This window comes from Mobula hypostoma, chromosome 2 (assembly GCF_963921235.1).
Source record: "Mobula hypostoma chromosome 2, sMobHyp1.1, whole genome shotgun sequence".
Lineage (NCBI taxonomy): Eukaryota > Metazoa > Chordata > Chondrichthyes > Myliobatiformes > Myliobatidae > Mobula > Mobula hypostoma.
The window spans coordinates 27,269,173-27,290,671 of NC_086098.1; the positions used below are offsets into that span (position 1 = coordinate 27,269,173).

The following is a 21,499-nucleotide window of genomic DNA, read 5'->3' on the forward strand; positions in this document are numbered from 1 at the left end:
TACTCAGTTCCAGAAGTACTTTACAATCATATTGTAACTCAAAAGTTCGATAAACCTTTATCAATGTGTAACCGCGAGCATACTGACCTACTGCAAGAAGTATTTAGATTTTTTTTTAGATTAGATTATGAGAACACTCAGTCCTCTTTTATTGTCATTTAGAAATGCATACATGCATTAAGAAATGACACAATGTTTCTCCGGAGTGATAGCACAGAAAACAGGACAAACCAAAGACTAACACTGACAGAACCACATATGGGTCACTAGCTTCAACAAGATAAACTAAAGAGCATGTCAATGAGTGATCAGGACTGCACAGATCATTGGGAAACATCCACCAGATTTGGGAACCACCTACACCTCGCACTGTCTATGGCAGGCTCCATAAATCGTGATGGATTCATCCCCACTCAGTAATTACCTGTTCAATCTCCTACCATACAGCAGGAGGTACAGAAACGTCTCTGCACAGACATCCAGACTGAAAGACAGATCTTTCCCAAGGGCTGTTCTGAAACTGAACAATGTCCCCGCCCCACCCACTCAGAGTCCGTAGGCATTATGAACATTATAACTGCAAAACATGGGCAGAATTCTCTTGATCCTATTTTATATTTAATCACTGTATTTGTAACATGGGCATGTGCAACACTCGAATGGGGCAGTCACTGTTTCTTTTAATTTTAGAGTTGTTTTTATTTAATTCAGTTGTAACTAAGATGCCATTCTAAACTGCGTTTTTAATTGAATTGCCAGTATGTTGTTTTACACTGGAGTAGCACTGAAACTTCATTGTTTTCAGCAACGGCAATAAAGTTCTTATTAATTAACATCAGCCCATCTAGTCTGCTCTGCCATTCTGTCCTGGATGATTATTATCCCTCTAAACCCCATTCACCTGCCATTTCCCCATAACCTTTGATGTCTTTACTAATTAAGAACCTATCAACCCCCACTTTAAATGTACTCAGTGACTTGACCTGAACAGCCGCCTGTGGTAACAAACTCCACAGATTCACCACTCTCTGGATAACAGAAATTCTCCTCGCTTTTCACCATCTTCACAAGGGCAGCTGGGGAAGGATTATAAATGCCAACCTCACCATAGCAGTCCGAACAATAAATGCCCACCATCTGTGCCTCACATACGCATCAAGAAATTCCACTTTATTTTTACAAGCAAAAAGCTATCTCCAGTTTGAAGCTTTAAACAAATGTATGAAGGATGACTGACAAGAAATGGTGCAGTTTGCTATTTTAGCAGAAGAATCACTTAAAATTGAGTCTCAATCCAGATCATTTTACTTGATTAAGTAAGGTCAATCCAGTTTTCAACCTGGCATCACCAAGAGTTTATCAGTTTGCTGAGGACTCAGTGTACCAACTTTGACTTGAGTAGCCTCTGTATTATTCAACTGGAGTGCAAATTAAAAAGGAATTTTGCATTTTGTACTCTCATCACTTTGGTTTATTTTACTGCATTGCACCTGACTAACAAAGCTTTCGTTTTCTTGCAATGCATTGCATTCACCCCAAGAATACAGAAATTGGGAAAATCCTCCAACAAGCCCTCCAGCAGTTGACTGATCTGACAGCTCGCAAACATTCAGTGACACGCTGGAGATTGTGCAGACGCTGGAAATCTTGAACATACCTGTACACAGAATGCTGGAGAAACCCAGCCGGTCAGGCAAGCATCGATGGAGGAAATCAGCAGCTGAGGCCGTTCATCTGGACTGCATAGAGAGCAAGCAGAAGCCAGAATAAAAAGGTAGAGGGACAGATGGAGTCTAAGCTGGTAGGTAATAGGTGAGTCTGGATGATGAAGGGAAGTTAGGTGGGTTACGGAGAGGAGGGGATGAAAGGTAACGATGTGAGAAGCTCAAAAGTGATAAGTGGAAGAGGTAAAGGCCAGAGAAGGCATCTGATAGGAGAGGACATTCGACCATGGAATAAAGGGAAGCAGGTGGAGAATCAGAGGGAGGTGAGGGAATGGGCAGGTCACAAGTGCAAGAAAAAGAGAAAATACAACAGAGTGGCTACCAGAAGTTAGAGAAACTGATATTGATTCTGTCAGGTTGAAAATTACCAAGACAGAAGATGAGGTGTTGCTCCTTTTAACCTGCATCTGGGCTCTTTGTGGTAGTAGAGGAAGCCATGGACAGACATGTCAGCATGGGAAAGGGAAGTGGAATTGAAATGGGTAGCTGACAGAAGATCCTGGCTATTGTGGCAGATGGGGCAAATGTGCTTGATGAATCTGCATTGGGCCTCACCGATGGGCACACAGGAGGCTGCACTGGATGTAGTCAATGACACCAACAGACTCGCAGGTGAAGCACTGCTTCAACAAAAAGGATAGTTTGCTGCCCAGTTTCTTCTTGCAAGACAAAATCCGTGTGCATTGTACACCAATCTACCATCACCGGCCCAGAAACTGTAATTATTCTACAGGAAATAGATGCCCTGGTGCTGAGTAATCAGCAGAATGTTTGACCAAACTCATTTAATGAAGTTCACCAGGAAATTACTATTCTACTTAATCTTTTTTTAAAAAATCACAAATTTCTCAACAAGAGATTATGGAAGTGCTGCAGTAGCTCAGCAGGTCAGGCAGCATTTTAGAAGGGAAATAAGTAGTCAACGTTTTGGGCCAAGAGCCTTTATCAAGACTGGAAAGGAAGGGGACAGAAGCCGGACAAGAAGGTGGGGAGTACAAGCTGCCACGTGATAGGTGAAGACAGGTGAGGGAGGCGGGGACGAAGGAAGAAGCTGGGAGGCGATAGGTGGAGGAGGTAAAGGGCTAAAGAAGGAATCTGATAGGAAAAGTTTAAAGTTCAAAGTAAAATTTATTATCAGAATACATACATGTCACCACGTTCAACCCTGAGATTGTTTTTCTGCAGACCTGCTTAGCAAATCTATAGAACAGTAGCTGTAAACAGATCAATGGACAAACTGTGTAAATGCAGATATAAATAAATAGCAATAAATATGAGAATGAAATAACAAGATAAAAGAGTCCTTAAATGAGTGTAGTTATCCTCTTTTGTTCAAGGGCCTGATGGTTGAGGGGTAGTAACGTTCTTATACATCCTCAGCACTAAGATAAAGGTACTATACTGAGCTGTCCAGTTAGGTGTTCTGTTTGAGAAAAGTTAGACTGATGTTAGGGATGGTTATAAGGACATCACAACATCATAGGCTGAAGGGTCTTTCTTGTGTTGCACTATCTATGTTCAATGATTAATGACAGTCTCACTTGCTATAGTTATCTACTTAACTTTAATATTTTCAATATAGGTACGTAGGTTGTGACTAGACTGAACTCCTGCTTCAGCAAGGACCTGGACTCATTGCAATTTGCCTATCTTCACTATAGGTTAACGGCAGCCGCAATCTCCTTGGCTCTTCACACGGCTTTAGACCATTTAGACAACACAAACACCTACGTCAGGATGTTGTTCATCAACTATAGCTCAGCATTTAATACCATCCTGATTGAGAAGTTACAGAACCTGGGCCTCTGTACCTCCCTCTGTAATTGGATCCTCGACTTCCTAACCGGAAGACCACAGTCTGTGTGGATTGGTGATAACATATCTTCTTCGCTGACAATCAACACTGGCGCACCTCAGGGTGTGTGTGCTTAGCCCACTGCTCTACTCTCTCTATACACATGACTGTGTGGCTAGGCATAGCTCAAATACCATCTACAAATTTTCTGACAATACAACCATTGTTGGTAGAATCTCAGGTGGTGACGAGAGGGCGTACAGGAGTGAGATATGCCAACTAGTGGAATTGTGCCACAGCAACAACCTGGCACTCAACGTCAGTAAGACGAAAGAGCTGATTGTGGACTTCAGGAAGGGTAAGACGAAGGAACACATACCAATCCTCATAGAGGGATCAGAAGTAGAGAGAGTGAGCAGCTTCAAATTCCTGGGTGTCAAGATCTCTGAGGATCTAACCTGGTCCCAACACATTGATGTAGTCATAAAGAAGGCAAGACAGCGGCTATACTTTTTTAGGAGTTTGAAGAGATTTGGCATGTCAACAAATACACTCAAAAACTTCTATAGTTGTACTGTGGAGAGCATTCTGACAGGCTGCATCACTGTCTGGTATGGAGGGGCTACTGCACAGGACTGAAAGAAGCTGCAGAAGGTTGTAAATCTAGTCAGTTCCATCTTGGATATTAGCCTACAAAATACCCAGGGCATGCCCTTTTCTCACTGTTACCATCAAGTAGGAGATACAGAAGCCTGAAGGCACACACTCAGCAATTCACGAACAGTTTCTTCCCCTCTGCCATCCAATTCCTGAATGGACTTTGAAGCTTTGTACACTACCTCACTTTTTTTAATATACAGTATTTCTGTTTTTGCACATTTTTATACTCTACTTAATATATGTAATTGATTTACTTGTTTATTTATTATTATGTTTTATCTTATTTATTATTTCTCTCTCTCTCTCTCTCTCTCTCTCTGCTAGATTATGTATGGCATTGAACTGCTGCTGCTAAATTAACAAATTTCACGTCACATGCCGGTGATAATAAACCTGATTCTGATTCCGATTCTAAATTTACATTGGTAGCACATCCCAATTAGCAGAACTCTCTGAATATTCAAACATGGTGTGTACAAACTACAGACACCCCAATTATAACCCTTTTGTTACAGTGTTGAGTGATGAGTCCAAAATATACAAACAACCAGAAGGTTAAGTGACAAAACAGAACCATTCTGAACCGTGCATTAATTGACAAGGATACATCTTTAACAATGTGCTAATGTGCAGGAATATTCATTTACAAACAAGAGAATCTGCAGATGCTAGGAGTCTGAGCAACACACACACAAAATGCTGGAGGAACTCAGCAGGCCAGGCACCATCTAGGGAAAGAGTACAGTCGACGTTTTCTGGCCGAAACCCTTCTGCAGGACTAGAGAAAAAAATTCTGCTGTTGTTAACATTGCAAAAGGTGGATTGTGTAGGTTAGAAGTGAATTTTATTGTGTAGTTTTCGTGTTCTTTGTGGTTATGTCATTTAGTTATTTATTATGCCAGTATAACATCACAAAAAAAGTCCGTCTTAAAAATGAAAGCTACTTATCAATGGGTTTTACACGGACTGGTGATTCAAGTTGCCCTATTCCATTGTGCCTAGTCTGTGGCAAACAACTTACAAACGCAGCAATGGCGCCATCAAAATTGAAGACACTTAACTACAAATCACTGTCATTTGACACGTAAAAGTGCTAATTATTTTAAACAGCTATTGGAAAATCAAAACAGACAGAGTAAAGGTTTTTGACAGACAGAGTTAGGTTCTTGATTAGCAGGTCATCAAAGGGTATTGGGTGAAGGCAGCGGAGTGGGGATGACTGGAGGAATTGGATCAGCCCATGACTGAATGGCGGAGCAGACTAAATGGGCTGAATAGCCTGCTTCTGCTCCTATACAGTATTGTATGGTCTTATGGTCTAAAGCATGGGATACAAGGGGACACTGGATCCAGAACTGGCTTGCCCACAGAAGGCAAAGAGTGGTTGTAGACGGGTCATATTCTGCATGGAGGTCGGGGACCAGTGGTATGCCTCAGGGATCTGTACTGGGACCCTTACTCTTCGTGATTTTTATAAATGACCTGGATGAGGAAGTGGAGGGATGGGTTAGTACATTTGTTGATGACACAAAGGTTGGGGGTGTGGTGGATAATGTGGTGGGCTGTCAGAGGTTACAGCAGGACATTGATAGGATGCAAAACTGGGCTGAGAAGTGGCAGATGGAGTTCAACCCAGATAAGTGTGAAGTGGTTCATTTTGGTAGATCAAATATGATGGCAAAATATAGTATTAATGGTAAGACTCTTGGCAGTGTGGAGGATCAGAGGGATCTTGGGGTCCGAGTGCATAGGACGCTCAAAGCAGCTGTGCAGGTTGACTCTGTGGTTAAGAAGGCATGAGGTGCATTGGCCTTCATCAATTGTGGAATTGAATTTAGGAGCATAGAGGTAATATTGCAGCTATATAGGACCCTGGTCAGACCCCACTTGGAGTACTGTGCTCAGTTCTGGTCGCCTCACTACAGGAAGGATGTGGAAAACATAGAAAAGGTGCAGAGGAGATTTACAAGAATGTTGCCTGGATTGGGGAGCATGCCTTATGAAAACAGGTTGAGTGAACTCGGCCTTTTCTCCTTGGAGTGAGGAAGGATGAGAGGTGACCTGTATAAGATGATGACAGGCATTGATCGTGTGGATAGGCAAAGGCTTTTTCCCAGGGTTGAAATGGCTGCCACAAGGGGGGCACAGGTTTAAGGTGCTTGGGAGAAGGTACAAAGGAGATGTCAGGGTAATTTTTTTTTTACACAGAGAGTGGTGAGTGTGTGGAATGAGCTGCCGGCAACAGTGGTGGAGGCGGATACGATAGGGTCTTTTAAGAGACTTTTCGATAGGTACATGGAGCTTAGAAAAATAGAGGGCTATGGGCAACCCTAGTAATTTCTAAGATAGGGACATGTTCAGCATAACTTTGTGGGCTGAAAGGCCTGTATTGTGCTGTAGGTTTTCTATGCTTGTGTGTTTTGTTAATAGTCACAGTAAAAAGTCTCAGGAAGCAACTTATTACCAAGGAAAAGTCATATAGTTGGTGAGAACCTAATGATGGCTGCATGTAAAATTGTAGTGAGTAAAATGCCAGGACGAGATGCTATACAAGAAATTGAAACTGTTTCACTCTCAAACAGTACGATAAGGTGACGTGGTGACGTGTTGATGACATGTCACAAGATGCTGAAGAGGTTTTGTGTGATAAACTGAAAAACAACAGCTTCTCTATCCAGGTTGATGAGTCAACAGATTTCACGAATAAATGTTCATGTTGAAGTATTTGTAAGATTTGTTAATAATGGTGAAAACTGTTTCTGTTGTAAAGAGCAGCCCAAAACAAGCAAAGGCCAAGATATATTCAATGTTTTGTCTTCATATCTGGAAACAAAAGGTTTGTCTTGGAGGAACTGTGTCGGCATCTGTACTGATAGCATCCCATCGAAGGTTGGCCCATGAGAGGTTTCGTTTCTCTTGTAAAAAAAAATTCTGACATTGTCACAACACACTGCTTCAACATTGTCGATAAATTTTCATGTTGTAAATAGCATTAATTAAAATCAATTATATTCCATTTGCTTATGAGTTTTTAAAATTTATAGAAACATAGAAAACCTACAGAACAATACAGGCCCTTTGGCCCATAATGCTAATGAAAGGGAAAGAAAGAGACTAATTTTAAGAAAGGTAAGCTAAGCTTAACTACCTTTTTCACCCCAAGAAAAGATGGCTAAAAATTCATTCTCTGCTCTAAAGTCATTGACAATTATTTTTGGATTATCCTATCTACAACTTACTGATCATACTAATGTAACACGAGCTGTAGATATAATAATTTTTACGCAGGGGTTCCCTGAGACCTGAAAATTATTTCAAGGGTTCCACCCAGGCAAACAGGTTGAGAAAGGCTGCATTAGAGTCTGTCCCCAGTGTTAATTAATTCCCCAGCAAAATTATTTGGAAAGTAGAATCAAGCGTGGAAATCTGCCATTCAGATAGACAAGAATAAGATTTAGATAGGCAGTTCAAGCTAGATTTTAGAATGGAACCAGAACTGTTCCTAGAACATTTCAGTTTCCAATCTAGCAAGGGGAAAAGCTGTGACATTATACTGCACCTCTCAAGATTTACATTGGGAGGAAAAGATCAAGTCGTTATTCATTTGTTTTGATCTGTTTTCAGATTTTACCATTGTTTGTCAAATGTTTATCAGTTATTTTAAATTTAGTCATTATCCTTCAAATCTTTTCAGTCACAAAAACTCAATGACATTGTAGTGGGGAATATACTCCTCCAATCCTTTACGAGTCAGGCCAAGCAAAGGATTGGTGGCGCTGTTCATCTAAATAAAGATGCCAACCTGGAAGTTTGGAGTAAAGTCACTGATAATTTTTTAATCTATTTCTCTGTGCATTACTATTATTACAATTAGTTTAATTTTTTGTTACCTTACATTTACATTTTCAATTATAATATAAATGTTAATAGTTTTTTTGCACTAAAACCTGGTACACAAAGCACAGCTAAGCCCCCTACAGCTATGCTTTGTTTGGTGTCTGTGTTCTGGACTATACTGTCTATGCCTCACTGGTGCAGAATGTCAGTGTTATTGGCCACCTGCATTCGGACCAGGTGAATGTGTACAGATGAAGAGTGTGTATTGTGCATTGGCATTCTGCTGAATGTAGCTCCATTCAGCCTTGTCTGTGGGGGAGGGGGAAAAACTCGCTAAACAACACAAGAGCTGGTGGTTAAGATGAATCAATATGATCAATGAAAGCTATTGACCCATGTGCTGCTAAATGGGATTCAAATGCAAGTAAAAGATCGAGAGACGATTTTGGCAAGAACCTTCACTCTGTCTGCTCTAACAGCCAGGATATCCCTGAGGCCAGCCATTTTCATTCCATTTCCCAAACTGACCCGTATGTCCACAGCAGCATTTCCCGGCAAATTGAGACGAGACACAGATTAGAGGAACAACATTGCATATTCTAAACTGGCAGTCTCCAACCTGACAGCATCAATGTTAATTTCTCTAACCACCAGTAACCGTTACCCTCTGTTCCCCATAGTTTCCTCATCCCCATGGCCCTCGTACCCACTCATTGCTCTCATGACCTCCTTCATCCAACTAGTTCCTTATTTCCATCAACACACATCAAAGTTGCTGGTGAACGCAGCAGGCCAAGCAGCATCTGTAGGAAGAGGTGCAGTCGACGTTTCAGGCCGAGACCCTTCGTCAGGACTAACTGAAGGAAGAGTGAGTAAGGGATTTGAAAGTTGGAGGGGGAGGGGTGGATCCAAAATGATAGGAGAAGACAGGAGGAGGAGGGATGGAGCCAAGAGCTGGACAGGTGATAGGCAAAAGGGGATACAAGAGGATCATGGACAGGAGGTCCGGGAAGAAAGACGGGGGGGGGGGAGACCCAGAGGATGGGCAAGAGGTATATTCAGAGGGACAGAGGGAGAAAAAGGAGAGTGAGAGAAAGAATGTGTGCATAAAAATAAGTAACAGATGGGGTACGGGGGGAGGTGGGGCCTAGCGGAAGTTAGAGAAGTCGATGTTCATGCCATCAGGTTGGAGGCTACCCAGACGGAATATAAGGTGTTGTTCCTCCAACCTGAGTGTGGCTTCATCTTTACAGTAGAGGAGGCCGTGGATAGACATGTGGGATGTGGAATTAAAATGTGTGGCCACTGGGAGATCCTGATTTCTCTGGTGGACAGAGCGTAGATGTTCAGCAAAGCGGTCTCCCAGTCTGCGTCGGGTCTCGCCAATATATCAAAGGCCACATCGGGAGCACCGGACGCAGTATATCACCCCAGTCGACTCACAGGTGAAGTGTTGCCTCACCTGGAAGGACTGTTTGGGGCCCTGAATGGTGGTAAGGGAGGAAGTGTAAGGGCATGTGTAGCACTTGTTCCGCTTACACGGATAAGTGCCAGGAGGGAGATCAGTGGGGAGGGATGGGGGGGACAAATGGACAAGGGAGTTGTGTAGGGAGCGATCCCTGCGGAATGCAGAGGGGGGGGGAGGGAAAGATGTGCTTAGTGGTGGGATCCCGTTGGAGGTGGCGGAAGTTACGGAGAATAATATTTTGGACCCGGAGGCTGGTGGAGTGGTAGGTGAGGACCAGGGGAACCCTATTCCTAGTGGGGTGGCGGGAGGATGGAGTGAGAGCAGATGTACGTGAAATGGGGGAGATGCGTTTAAGAGCAGAGTTGATAGTGGAGGAAGGGAAGCCCCTTTCTTTAAAAAAGGAAGACATCTCCCTCGTCCTAGAATGAAAAGCCTCATCCTGAGAGCAGATGCGGCGGAGACGGAGGAATTGCGAGAAGGGGATGGCGTTTTTGCAAGAGACGGTGAGAAGAGGAATAGTCCAGATAGCTGTGAGAGTCAGTAGGCTTATAGTAGACATCAGTGGATAAGCTGTCTCCAGAGACAGAGACAGAAAGATCTAGAAAGGGGAGGGAGGTGTCGGAAATGGACCAGGTAAACTTGAGGGCAGGGTGAAAGTTGGAGGCAAAGTTAATAAAGTCAACGAGTTCTGCATGCATGCAGGAAACAGCGCCAATGCAGTCGTCGATGTAGCGAAGGAAAAGTGGGGACAGATACCAGAATAGGCACGGAACATAGATTGTTCCACAAACTCAACAAAAAGGCAGGTATAGCTAGGACCCATACAGGTGCCCATAGCTACACCTTTAGTTTGGAGGAAGTGGGAGGAGCCAAAGGAGAAATTATTAAGAGTAAGGACTAATTCCGCTAGACAGAGCAGAGTGGTGGTAGAGGGGAACTGATTAGGTCTGGAATCCAAAAAGAAGCATAGAGCTTTGAGACCTTCCTGATGGGGGATGGAAGTATATAAGGACTGGACATCCATGGTGAAAATAAAGCGGTGGGGGCCAGGGAACTTAAAATCATCGAAAAGTTTAAGAGCGTGAGAAGTGTCACGAACATAGGTCGGAAGGGATTGAACAAGGGGTGATAAAACAGTGTCGAGGTATGCAGAAATGAGTTCGGTGGGGCAGGAGCAAGCTGAGACAATAGGTCGGTGGATCTTGGGTAGGAGGTAGTAACGGGAAGTGCGGGGTGTGGGAACTATAAGGTTGGTAGCAGTGGATGGGAGATCCCCTGAGCGGATAAAGTCGGTGATGGTGTGGGAGACAATGGCCTGGTGCTCCTTAGTGGGGAACCCGTTGACTTTATTAACTTTGCCTCCAACTTTCACCCTGCCCTCAAGTTTACCTGGTCCATTTCCGACACCTCCCTCCCCTTTCTAGATCTTTCTGTCTCTGTCAACAGTTTATCCACTGATGTCTACTATAAGCCTACTGACTCTCACAGCTATCGGGACTATTCCTCTTCTCACCCTGTCTCTTGCAAAAACGCCATCCCCTTCTCGCAATTCCTCCGTCTCCGCCGCATCTGCTCTCAGGATGAGGCTTTTCATTCTAGGACGAGGGGGATGTCTTCCTTTTTTAAAGAAAGGGGCTTCCCTTCCTCCACTATCAACTCTGCTCCTAAACGCATCTCCCCCATTTCACATACATCTGCTCTCACTCCATCCTCCCGCCACCCCACTAGGAATAGGGTTCCCCTGGTCCTCACCTACCACCCCACCAGCCTCCAGGTCCAACATATTATTCTCCGTAACTTCCGCCACCTCCAACGGGATCCCACCACTAAGCACACCTTTCCCTCCCCACCTCTCTCTGCATTCCGCAGGAATCGCTCCCTACACAACTCCCTTGTCCATTCGTCCCCCCAATCCCTCCCCACTGATCTCCCTCCTGGCACTTATCTGTGTAAGCGGAACAAGTGCTACACATGCCCTTACACTTCCTCCCTTACCACCATTCAGGGCCCCAAACAGTCCTTCCAGGTGAGGCAACACTTCACCTGTGAGTCGTCGACTGGGGTGATATACTGCGTCCGGTGCTCCCAATGTGGCCTTTGATATATTGGCGAGACCCGACGCAGACTGGGAGACCGCTTTGCTGAACATCTATGCTCTGTCCGCCAGAGAAAGCAGGATCTCCCAGTGGCCACACATTTTAATTCCACATCCCACATGTCTATCCACGGCCTCCTCTACTGTCAAGATGAAGCCACACTCAGGATGGAGGAACAACACCTTATATTCCGTCTGGGTAGCCTCCAACCTGATGGCATGAACATCGACTTCTCTAACTTCCGCTAAGGCCCCACCTCCCCCTCGTACCCCATCTGTTACTTATTTTTATGCACACATTCTTTCTCTCACTCTCCTTTTTCTCCCTCTGTCCCTTTGAATATACCTCTTGCCCATCCTCTGGGTCCCCCCCCTTGTCTTTCTTCCCGGACCTCCTGTCCCATGATTCTCTCGTATCCCCTTTTGCCTATCACCTGTCCAGCTCTTGGCTCTATCCCTCCCCCTCCTGTCTTCTCCTATCATTTTGGATCTCCCCCTCCCCCTCCAACTTTCAAATCCCTTACTCACTCTTCCTTCAGTTAGCCCTGACGAAGGGTCTCGGCCTGAAACGTCGACTGCACCTCTTCGTACAGATGCTGCTTGGCCTGCTGCGTTCATCAGCAACTTTGATGTATGTTGCTTGAATTTCCAGTATCTGCAGAATTCCTGTTGTTTTCCTTATTTCCATCCTTTTATTCCATGGACCTCCTATCAGATTCCACCTTCTTAACCCCTTTGCTTCTTCCACCAATCACCTACCTGCTTCTCACAATATTCCCACTATCACCTCCCCCCACCCCCCCGTTTTCACCACTCACCCATTAGCTGCCAATCCGTGTTGATCCCCTGCCCCATTCTTTTATTCTGGCTGCTGCTCCCTTCCTTTCCAGCCCACATGAAGGGTCTCAGCCAGAAACGTTGACCGTTTATTTCTACCCCCGCCCCCAACAAAGATGCTGCCTGACCTGCTGAGTACCACCAACATTTTGTGTGCATTGCTTCAAATAAATGGGTCCTGAATGGTTGCCACGGAGATGCTGGAGCTTAGAGGTCCGCTTCTGTATTGTACATCTCTAATGTAAAATAAGTTATCAGAAGTTTTCATGTAAAAAACTACTGAAAGAGTTAAAGGGTCAGTCCATGCAGGAAATGAGTCTAATTGTAGCACATTAAGGAATAGAGATTGTAAGCAAATTATGCTGGAAATGGGAATGCAGGTTTTTGGAGAAGATTAAAGCATTAAATTCTTAAAACAATGTAGGCAATGAAGATAAATAAACCAAGAAAACCTGGAGGTGATGGATCCTTGAATGTTGAAAAAAAATAGGAGTTTTGTCCCCAATTTCATTTTATTGCAACATAAAGATAGATCATTTTTTATAAACATGTCTACAAAGCAGCAAAGAAGTGCTGATGGTAGTAAAGCCTGGCTTGAGTGCACAAATTATAATGTAGAACCAGAGAATAATCAACAGGCAAGAAAACAGTGAAGGATAATATGATGTGCTGTGAGTGAACAGGTTGCATATTCGAGGCTTTGAATATGTGTCCTACTACACCTTTCAGTAAAAATTCAATAAGAACACAATGAAATTATCCTATGGTGTTAGAGTAAAGGAGAACACGGCAAAGCTATAGTCTGTTTTACATTCTGCCTGATTTCATTTGAGACTGATGTCAAAATAATAATTGTGAGATGCAAAGAGGATCACCAGTTTTCGATTACACCATTTTATGCAACCACTCAAGACTAATTTTGCCTGTATTAAGTCACAATCTATTATAATGACAATAAGCTCTGCTTTGACCTCATTTCCATAAAGATACTTAATGTAGACAGCAGCCACAAAAGGTCACCAATTGCTCTTTCCAAGTGGGCTCTGTGGCTGCAAACTTACTTTCAGGGACTCTGCTGTTCATGCTCTGTGTTTTGTTGGTTTACTTTCTTTTATAGTTTGCACAATTTGTTCCTTTTTCGCACATTGGGATTTTTGACAGTCTTTGTTGCGTGGGGGGGGGGTTCCGTGGATTCTATTTTGTTTCTTTGTTTTGGGGCTGCCTGCACCAGAAAATGAATCTCAAGGTTGTTTATGGTGTACAGGCATTGATAATATATGTACTTTGAAATTCAAACTTTGAGAAGGTGACAGTGTGCTTCCTTTTTTTGCATCCTTATGTTTGACGCATTCATTTTGGATTTTCCCCAGTGACCATGAATGATCAGCAATTGATGTAGAATGAGGTGCAACTTAGAAATGACAATCTGCTCTTCATATAGTTTATTTCACGCACAACTTGGGATGAAATACAGTATATTTTAAAGGCTTCTGGAAAAAAAAACTGCATTCATCAACAAAAATCTTTGTGAAAATGAGTGTGGGTTGGGTGGATGGGAAGTTAATTAACTTCTATTACGACATTATAGCCATTAGTGAAACTTGGCTACAGGAGGGGCAGGACTGGCAGCTTAATGTTCCAGGGTTCCGATATTTCAGACGTGATAGAGGCAGGGGGATGAAGGGTGGAGGGGTGGCATTGCTAGTCAGGGAAAATGTTACAGCAGTGCTCAGGCAGGACAGATTAGAGGGCTTGTCTACCGAGGCCATATGGCTGGAGCTGAGAAACAGGAAAGGTATGGACACATTAATGGGGTTGTATTATAGACCACCCGATAGTCAGCGAGAATTGGAGGAGCAAATCTGCAGAGAGATAGCACACAACTGCAGGAAACAAAGTTGTGATAGTAGAGGGTTTTAATTTTCCACATATTGATTGGGACTCCCATACTGTTAAGGGTCTAGACGGGTTAGAATTTGAAAAATGTGTTCAGGAAAGTTTTCTAAATCAATATATAGAGGTACCAACCAGAGAGGATGCAATATTAGATCTCCTATTAGGAAACGAGTTAGGACAGGTGACGGAAGTTTGTGTAGGGGAACACTTTGGTTCCAGTGATCATAACACCACTAGTTTCAACTTGATCATGGATAAAGATAGATCTGGTCCTCGGGTTGAGGTCCTAAACTGGAAAAAGGCCAAATTTGAAGAAATGAGAAAGGATCTAAAAAGCGTGGATTGGGACAGGTTGTTCTCTGGCAAGGATATGATTGGTAAGTGGGAGGCCTTCAAAGGAGAAATTTTGAGAGTGCAGAGTTTGTATGTTCCTGTCAAGATTAAAGGCAAAGTGAGTAAGAATAAGGAACCATGGTTCTCAAGGGATATTGGAACTCTGATAAAGAAGAGAGAGATGCGTAACATGTATAGGAAACAGGGAGCAAATAAGGTGCTTGAGGAATATAAAAAGTGCAAAAAAATACTTAAGAAAGAAATCAGGAGGGTTAAAAGAAGACATGAAGTTGCTTTGGCAATCAAGATGAAGGATAATCCAAAGAGCTTCTAAAGGTATATTAAGAGCAAAAGGATAGTAAGGGATAAAATTGGTCCTCTTGAAGATCAGAGTGGACAGCTATGTATCGAACCAAAAGAAATGGGGAAGATCTTAAATAGGTTTTTTCCGTCTGTATTTACAAAGGAAACTGGCATGGAGTCAATAGAAATAAGGCAAACAAGTAGTGAGGTCATGGAACCTATACAGATTGAAGAGGAGGAGGTGCTTGCTATCTTGAAGCAAATCAGAGTAGATAAATCCCCAGGACCTGACAGGGTATTCTCTCGGACCTTGAACGAGACAAGTGTTGAAATTGCGGGGGCCCTGGCAGATATATTTAAAATGTTGGTATCTACAGGTGAAGTGCTGGAGGATTGGGGGATAGCTCATGTTGTTCCCTTGTTTAAAAAAGGCTCAAAAACTAATCCGGGAAATTATAGGTAAATTTGATATTGGTAGTAGGTAAATTATTGGAAGGAGTACGAAGAGATAGGATCTACAAGTATTTGGATAGACAGGGACTTATTAGGGAGAGTCAACATGGCTTTGCGCGTGGTAGGTCACGTTTAACAAATCTATTGGAGTTTTTCGAGGAGGTTACCAGGAAAGTGGTTGAAGGGAAGGCAGTGGATGTTGTATAGATCAACTTCAGTAAGGCCTTTGACAAGGTCCCACATGGGAGGTTAGTTAGGAAGATTCAGTTGCTAGGTATACATGGTGAGGTAGTAAATTGGATCAGACATTGGCTCAATGGAAGAAGCCAGAGACTGGTAGTGGAAGATTGCGTCTCTGAGTGGAGGCCTGTGACTAGTGGTGTGCCACAGGGATCAGTGCTGGGTCCAATGTTATTTGTCATCTATATCAATGATCTGGATGATAATGTGGTAAATTGGATCAGCAAATTTACTGATGATACAAAGATTGGAGGAGTAGTGGACAGTGAGGAAGGTTTTCAAAACTTGCAGAGGGATTTGGACCAGCTGGAAAAATGGGCTGAAAAATGGCAGATGGAGTTTACTACAGACAAGTGTGAGGTATTGTACTTTGGAAGGACAAACCAAGGTAGAACATACAAGGTAAATGGTAAGGCACTGAGGAGTGCAGTGGAACAGAGGGATCTGGGAATACAGATACAAAATTCCCCAAAAGTGGCATCACAGGTAGATAGGGTAGTAAAGAGAGCTTTTGGTACATTGGCCTTTATAAATCAAAGTATTGAGTATAGGAGTTGGAATGTTATGGTGAGGTTGTATAAGACATTGGTGAGGCCAAATTTGGAGTATTGTGTGCAGTTTTGGTCACCTCACTACAGGAAGGATATTAATAAGGTTGAAAGAGTGCAGAGAAGGTTTACAAGGATGTTGCCAGGACTTGAGAAACTGAGTTACAGAGAAAGGTTGAATAGTTTAGGACTTTATTCCCTGGAGCGTAGAAGAATGAGGGGAGATTTGACAGAGGTATATAAAATTATGATGGGTATAGATAGAGTGAATGCAAGCAGGCTTTTTCCATGGAGGCTAGGGGAGAAAAAAACCAGAGGACATGGGTTAAGGGTGAAGGGGGAAAAGTGTGAAGGAAACATTAGGGGGGGGGCTTCTTCACACAGAGAGTGCTGGGAGTGTGGAATGAGCTGCCAGATAAAGTGGTAAATGCGGGCTCACTTTTAACATTTAAGAAAAACTTGGACAGGTGCATGGATGAGAGGTGTATGGAGGGATATGGTCCAGCTGCAGGTCACTGGGACTAGGCAGAAAAATGGTTCGGCACAGCCAAGAAGGGCCAAAAGGCCTGTTTCTGTGCTGTAATGTTTCTATGGTTTCTATTACTGTATTAAATATAATTACAGAAAAATTGTGGCAATTTATATTCTGCATACTGCTGAATTATCAATTGACAGATGATTTCCAATTGAGTGTTATCATCTGCAGAATGCATCTATTTTGTAAACTTTAAAGATCATAAGAAAGCAAACATTGGCTGTACCAAATTACAAAACAAATAAACTGGACTATAACAGAATTCTGCATTAAATTGTAACAAACATCAGCAACAGCTCACAACATTTTGCAATCTCCTTTTGTTACTCTCTCATTCCTAACACTAGTCCCAACCAGATGTCATTGGTAATCCACAATTTCAGAGATCACTTTGCTGCTTAACAGTTCAATTCATTACAGAATCAATTAAAAACAATATCCATTAAAGAACAGATAATGCGGTGGGGTGGAGATATGTCTCTACCAAAGGAGGTGTAAAGCATTCTTTCCCTCTACGCTGGTCACCCTTAGGCAAGATGTAGCACCTGCTTATTACCCCCCACCCACTCCCCCCCCCACCATCAGGGTCACACAAAGCCATGGGACCAGGTGGTAGATGGTTGTATGAACAGTTGGTACATATCACAAGACCTAGTTATGTAACCAGTGATACAAGGCCATCTTTGAAGAGCATTGATAATGGCTGGGGTCACCCATCTTTTGAAGACGCTGCCCAGAAGGTGGCAATGGCAAACCACTTTTGTAGAAAAATTTGCCAAGAACAATCATGGTCATGGAAAGACCATAATTGGATGATCAGCCATGATGATCATAAACGGCGGTGCAGGCTCGTAGGGCCGAATGGCCTACTCCTGCACCTATTTTCTATGTTTCTATAATTGCCCATGTCATACAACACAGCACACAACAAACAAACAAATGTATATTTATTCTGACTTTAAAAATAAAATATTAGGTAATCATCCGCAACTATTCCAGATTTTCATCCTATGTTGCTGTCCAAATGATATGGACTCGCTCTTCAAATATATAGACAGAGCTATATTGTATATGAAACATTGGTTAGAATCTCAGAAACGAGGAAATCTGCAGATGCTGGAAATTCAAGCAAAACACACAAAAAAATGCTGGTGGAATGCAGCAGGCCAGGCAGCATCTATAGGAAGAGGTACAGTTGATGTTTCGGGCCGGGACCTTTTGTCAGGACTATCTCACCTGTGTTCAATGTTTATTTGAGTAAGATCCTGAAAGTAAATTTTCTGGGGAACTAAGTTTGTCATCAACTTCAAATTCTTGAGTGTTATCATTTCAGAGGATCTGTACTGGGACCAGCACACAAGTGCCCATTACGAAGAAAGCACAACAGCGCCTCAACTTCCTTACACATTTGAGAAGATTCAACATATTATCTAAAACTTTGACAAACTTCGACAGAGGTGTGGTGGACAGGATATTGGTTGCAAGATGGTCTGGTATAGAAACATCAATGCCCTTGAACAGAAAACCCCACAAAATGTAGTGGATATGGCCCAGTCCATCGCAGGTAAAGCCCACCCCACCATTAAGGACATCTACAAGGGTTGCTATCACAGGAAAGCAGCATCCATCATCAAGGACCCCCACCATTCAGGCCATGCTCTTTTATTGCTGCTGCCATCAGGAAGGTGATACAGGAGCCTCAGGGGCCAGAACAGTTAGATTCAGGAACAGTTATTACCTTTCAACCATCTAGTACTTGAAGCAGAGGTAATATCTTCACACAACTTTACTGACCTATTCCCACAACCTACAGACTCACTTTCAATGACTCTTCACCTCATGTTTTTAAATATTTATTTATATATTTATTATTTCTGCTTTCCTCTCTTTCTCTCTGTATTTGTAGTTTGTTGTTTTTTTTTGCACATTGGTTGTTGTCTGTCCTGTTGAGTGATTCTATTGTTTCTTGGAATTACTGTGATTGTCCGCAAGAAAATGAATCTCAGGGTTTTATATGGTGAAATATATGTACCTTGATAATAAATTTACTTTGAACCAATCCTACTTTATTGAAAGGAGTGGAACAAGAATACACAAGGTCAGTCCCCAATATCCATGCTTCTCTTAGTAATCAGTCCAAATGTTACAGATCATAAGACATAGGAGCAGAATTTGGCCACTCGGCCCATCGAATCTGCTACACCATTCCATCATGACTGATTTATTTTCCCTCTCAACCAAACCCATTCTTCTGCCTTTTCCCTGTAACCCTGACTAATCAGGAACTGATCAACCTCCGCTTTAAATCTACTCAATGACAGCCTCCTTCACAACCGTCCATGGCACTGAATTCCACAGCAACACACACAAAATGCTGGAGGCACTCAGCATATAGAAAAAAAGTACAGTCGACGTTTCGGGCCGAGATCCTGAGATTCATCGCCCTCTCGTTAAAGAAATTCCTCATCTCTGCTCTAAAGGGGTGTCTTTCTATTCTGGGGCTGTGTCTTCTGTTGCCAGAAACATCCTCTCCACATCCACCTCTATCTAGGATTTTCAGTGAGATACCCCCCCTCCCTCAACCCTTCATTCTTCTAAACTCCAGCGAGTACAGGCCCAAACCCTTTCATTCCTGGGATCATTCTCGAAGTTTACGTTAGCTTACAAGATAGGTGCAGGATGCAAACAGTTAATAATTATCTGTTTGGAATACTATATTAATCAATCTAAATTTTGAAACATTTCATTAAATCCTCTCTTAAGGATTTTCTACAATAAACATTCCGTTAATACTCTATGGGCGACTCCTCTCTTCACAGGAATGTTTTTAATTGTATTTCATCACTTTAAGAACCCATGCACGTCATAAACTTCGAAGGTCAGAAGAAGATAAACAGAACCGCATTAAATTACAGAACGCGAAAACTGGAGTAGATACAATATTGCACTAGATTATAGCCAATGTCAGCAACACCTCACGAAGTACTTGCAACATCACTTTTCATCATTACACAACCAAATATATAACTGAGTTATCCACAATTCCACAGGTCATTATGCCGAGTCAACGGAAAAACAACGACTGCATTTCTGCGCTTTGCCAAATTCGTGAAAAAAAATAATGTACCAATACGCTGAAGTACAGAGTATGGTAATACTATCTGAAACATCCCGTCCCAGGAAAGATCTGCTGCCGACTGGCTCTGAAGGGTTAAACCGGCCTCAAACTCAAGTTACAAAACATGCGAACTGACTCTGTGTCAAAGAAAAGGAATTAATACCCTAGCGAAAAAAAACTTAGAACACTCTTAAAACAAAAATCTTACCTCAGGTGGAGATAGTGTACCAACTTCGTAACCATCTTGACCATTATTGAGATTTCCCTCCCACCTTTCAGGGGATCAGAACATCATCGCATTCCGAATCCCTGTTTATTTTCCTATTAGCGGAACACACGAACTGCAATCCCCCTGGAAATCCCGTCTAAAAATAAAAGCTGGACTGTACAGTAATTGAACAAATGCAATTAAAGGATAATAGTAACTACAGATGTTAAGTCAGAGGAAGGTCGTCTCTCTCAGGTAAATCCATAGAACTGCATGTTTTTAGGTATCGGTCGCATGGTTTTGTTTTTACACTCAAATTAGGACCCGCCTTTTCCCAGTGTGATAAATAGGCGATTTTGCTGGAAATTGCAGAAGAGATCATTTATTCCCGACGCACGCAATCTGATAACATTGCCCATAGAGAGAACTCCTGCACTTCACCCACGTGTTTCCACCACCACCAGACACTCCTTTCTGTCGGTACAGTCAGTAAACTGCTACCGTCAGGGAAAACTTGTAAAGCTCCCAGATTGGGTTTTTTTTCATTGTTTGCCTATTACTGTATCACAATGAAATCCTGTTTGTAATGCAACTATTTTAAAATTACAAACGCTTTATGTAAACGAAATCTCTCCTATTGTTTTCTGCAAAAGAAGCGTTTATCATTAACCAACATGTTGCTGTTAAATTCACGCTCCCAGACAGAGCAGTTGCAATTAACAAACATTTATCTCCTTTTCACAGCTAATTGTATTATCATCTGCATAACTTAGTCCCCAATGTATCACGTTTGCTCTCTCCACCTCTTCCCTTTTTCTGCTTGTTTTTTCGTTTTTCCAAGTTCGAATGAGGAGTTGTGGATCCTTGTTTCTCTGTCCCCCGCAATGCTATCTGACCTGCTGAATGTTTTCAGCGTTCTAATATCCAGCGTCTAAGTTTTCTCTGTTCTTGGATTTTTTTTTAAATCTCTGTTGTAGATTTCAATATATTAATTAGGTTGTCTGATGTTAAAATAAACTTATTAACTTAGATTAGCTTTATTTGTCACATACCGTGTACATTGAAATATATGTGCCATTTGTGTAAAATCAAACCAGTGAGGATTATCACAAACGAGAGAATCTGCAGATGCTGGAAGTCCAAGCAACACACACAAAATGCCGAAGGAACTCAGCAGGCCAGGCAGCATCTATGGAAAAAAAGTACAATTGATGTTTCGGGCTGAAACCCTTCGACAGGACCGCCAAAGTCACACCGAAAGGACTCGGCCCAAACGTCGACCGTACTTTTTTTCATAGATGCTGCCTGGCCTGCTGAGTTCCTCCAGCATTTTTGTGTGTGTTGCAGTAAGGATTATGCAGAGCAGGTCCGTAAGATTACCTCATGTTAGTCTGAGGTCTGTACTGGATTTTTGAATTGATTGAATTTTCTTCTGTTTTTGATAGTTTC

The 21,499-nt window shown here is 42.5% G+C and overlaps 1 protein-coding gene across 1 annotated transcript in view; it reads right to left on the reverse strand.

Moving 5' to 3' along the window:
* arhgap18 (Rho GTPase activating protein 18) overlaps positions 1 to 20,195 on the reverse strand; it is a 138,262-nt gene extending 118,067 nt beyond the window's left edge. The window contains exon 1 of the mRNA XM_063034566.1: positions 20,051 to 20,195. Within this exon, the coding sequence (XP_062890636.1) occupies positions 20,051 to 20,094 (44 nt within the window). The 5' untranslated portion in view covers positions 20,095 to 20,195. The remainder of the gene's footprint in view (positions 1 to 20,050) is intronic.
* Positions 20,196 to 21,499: the final 1,304 nt, after the last annotated feature.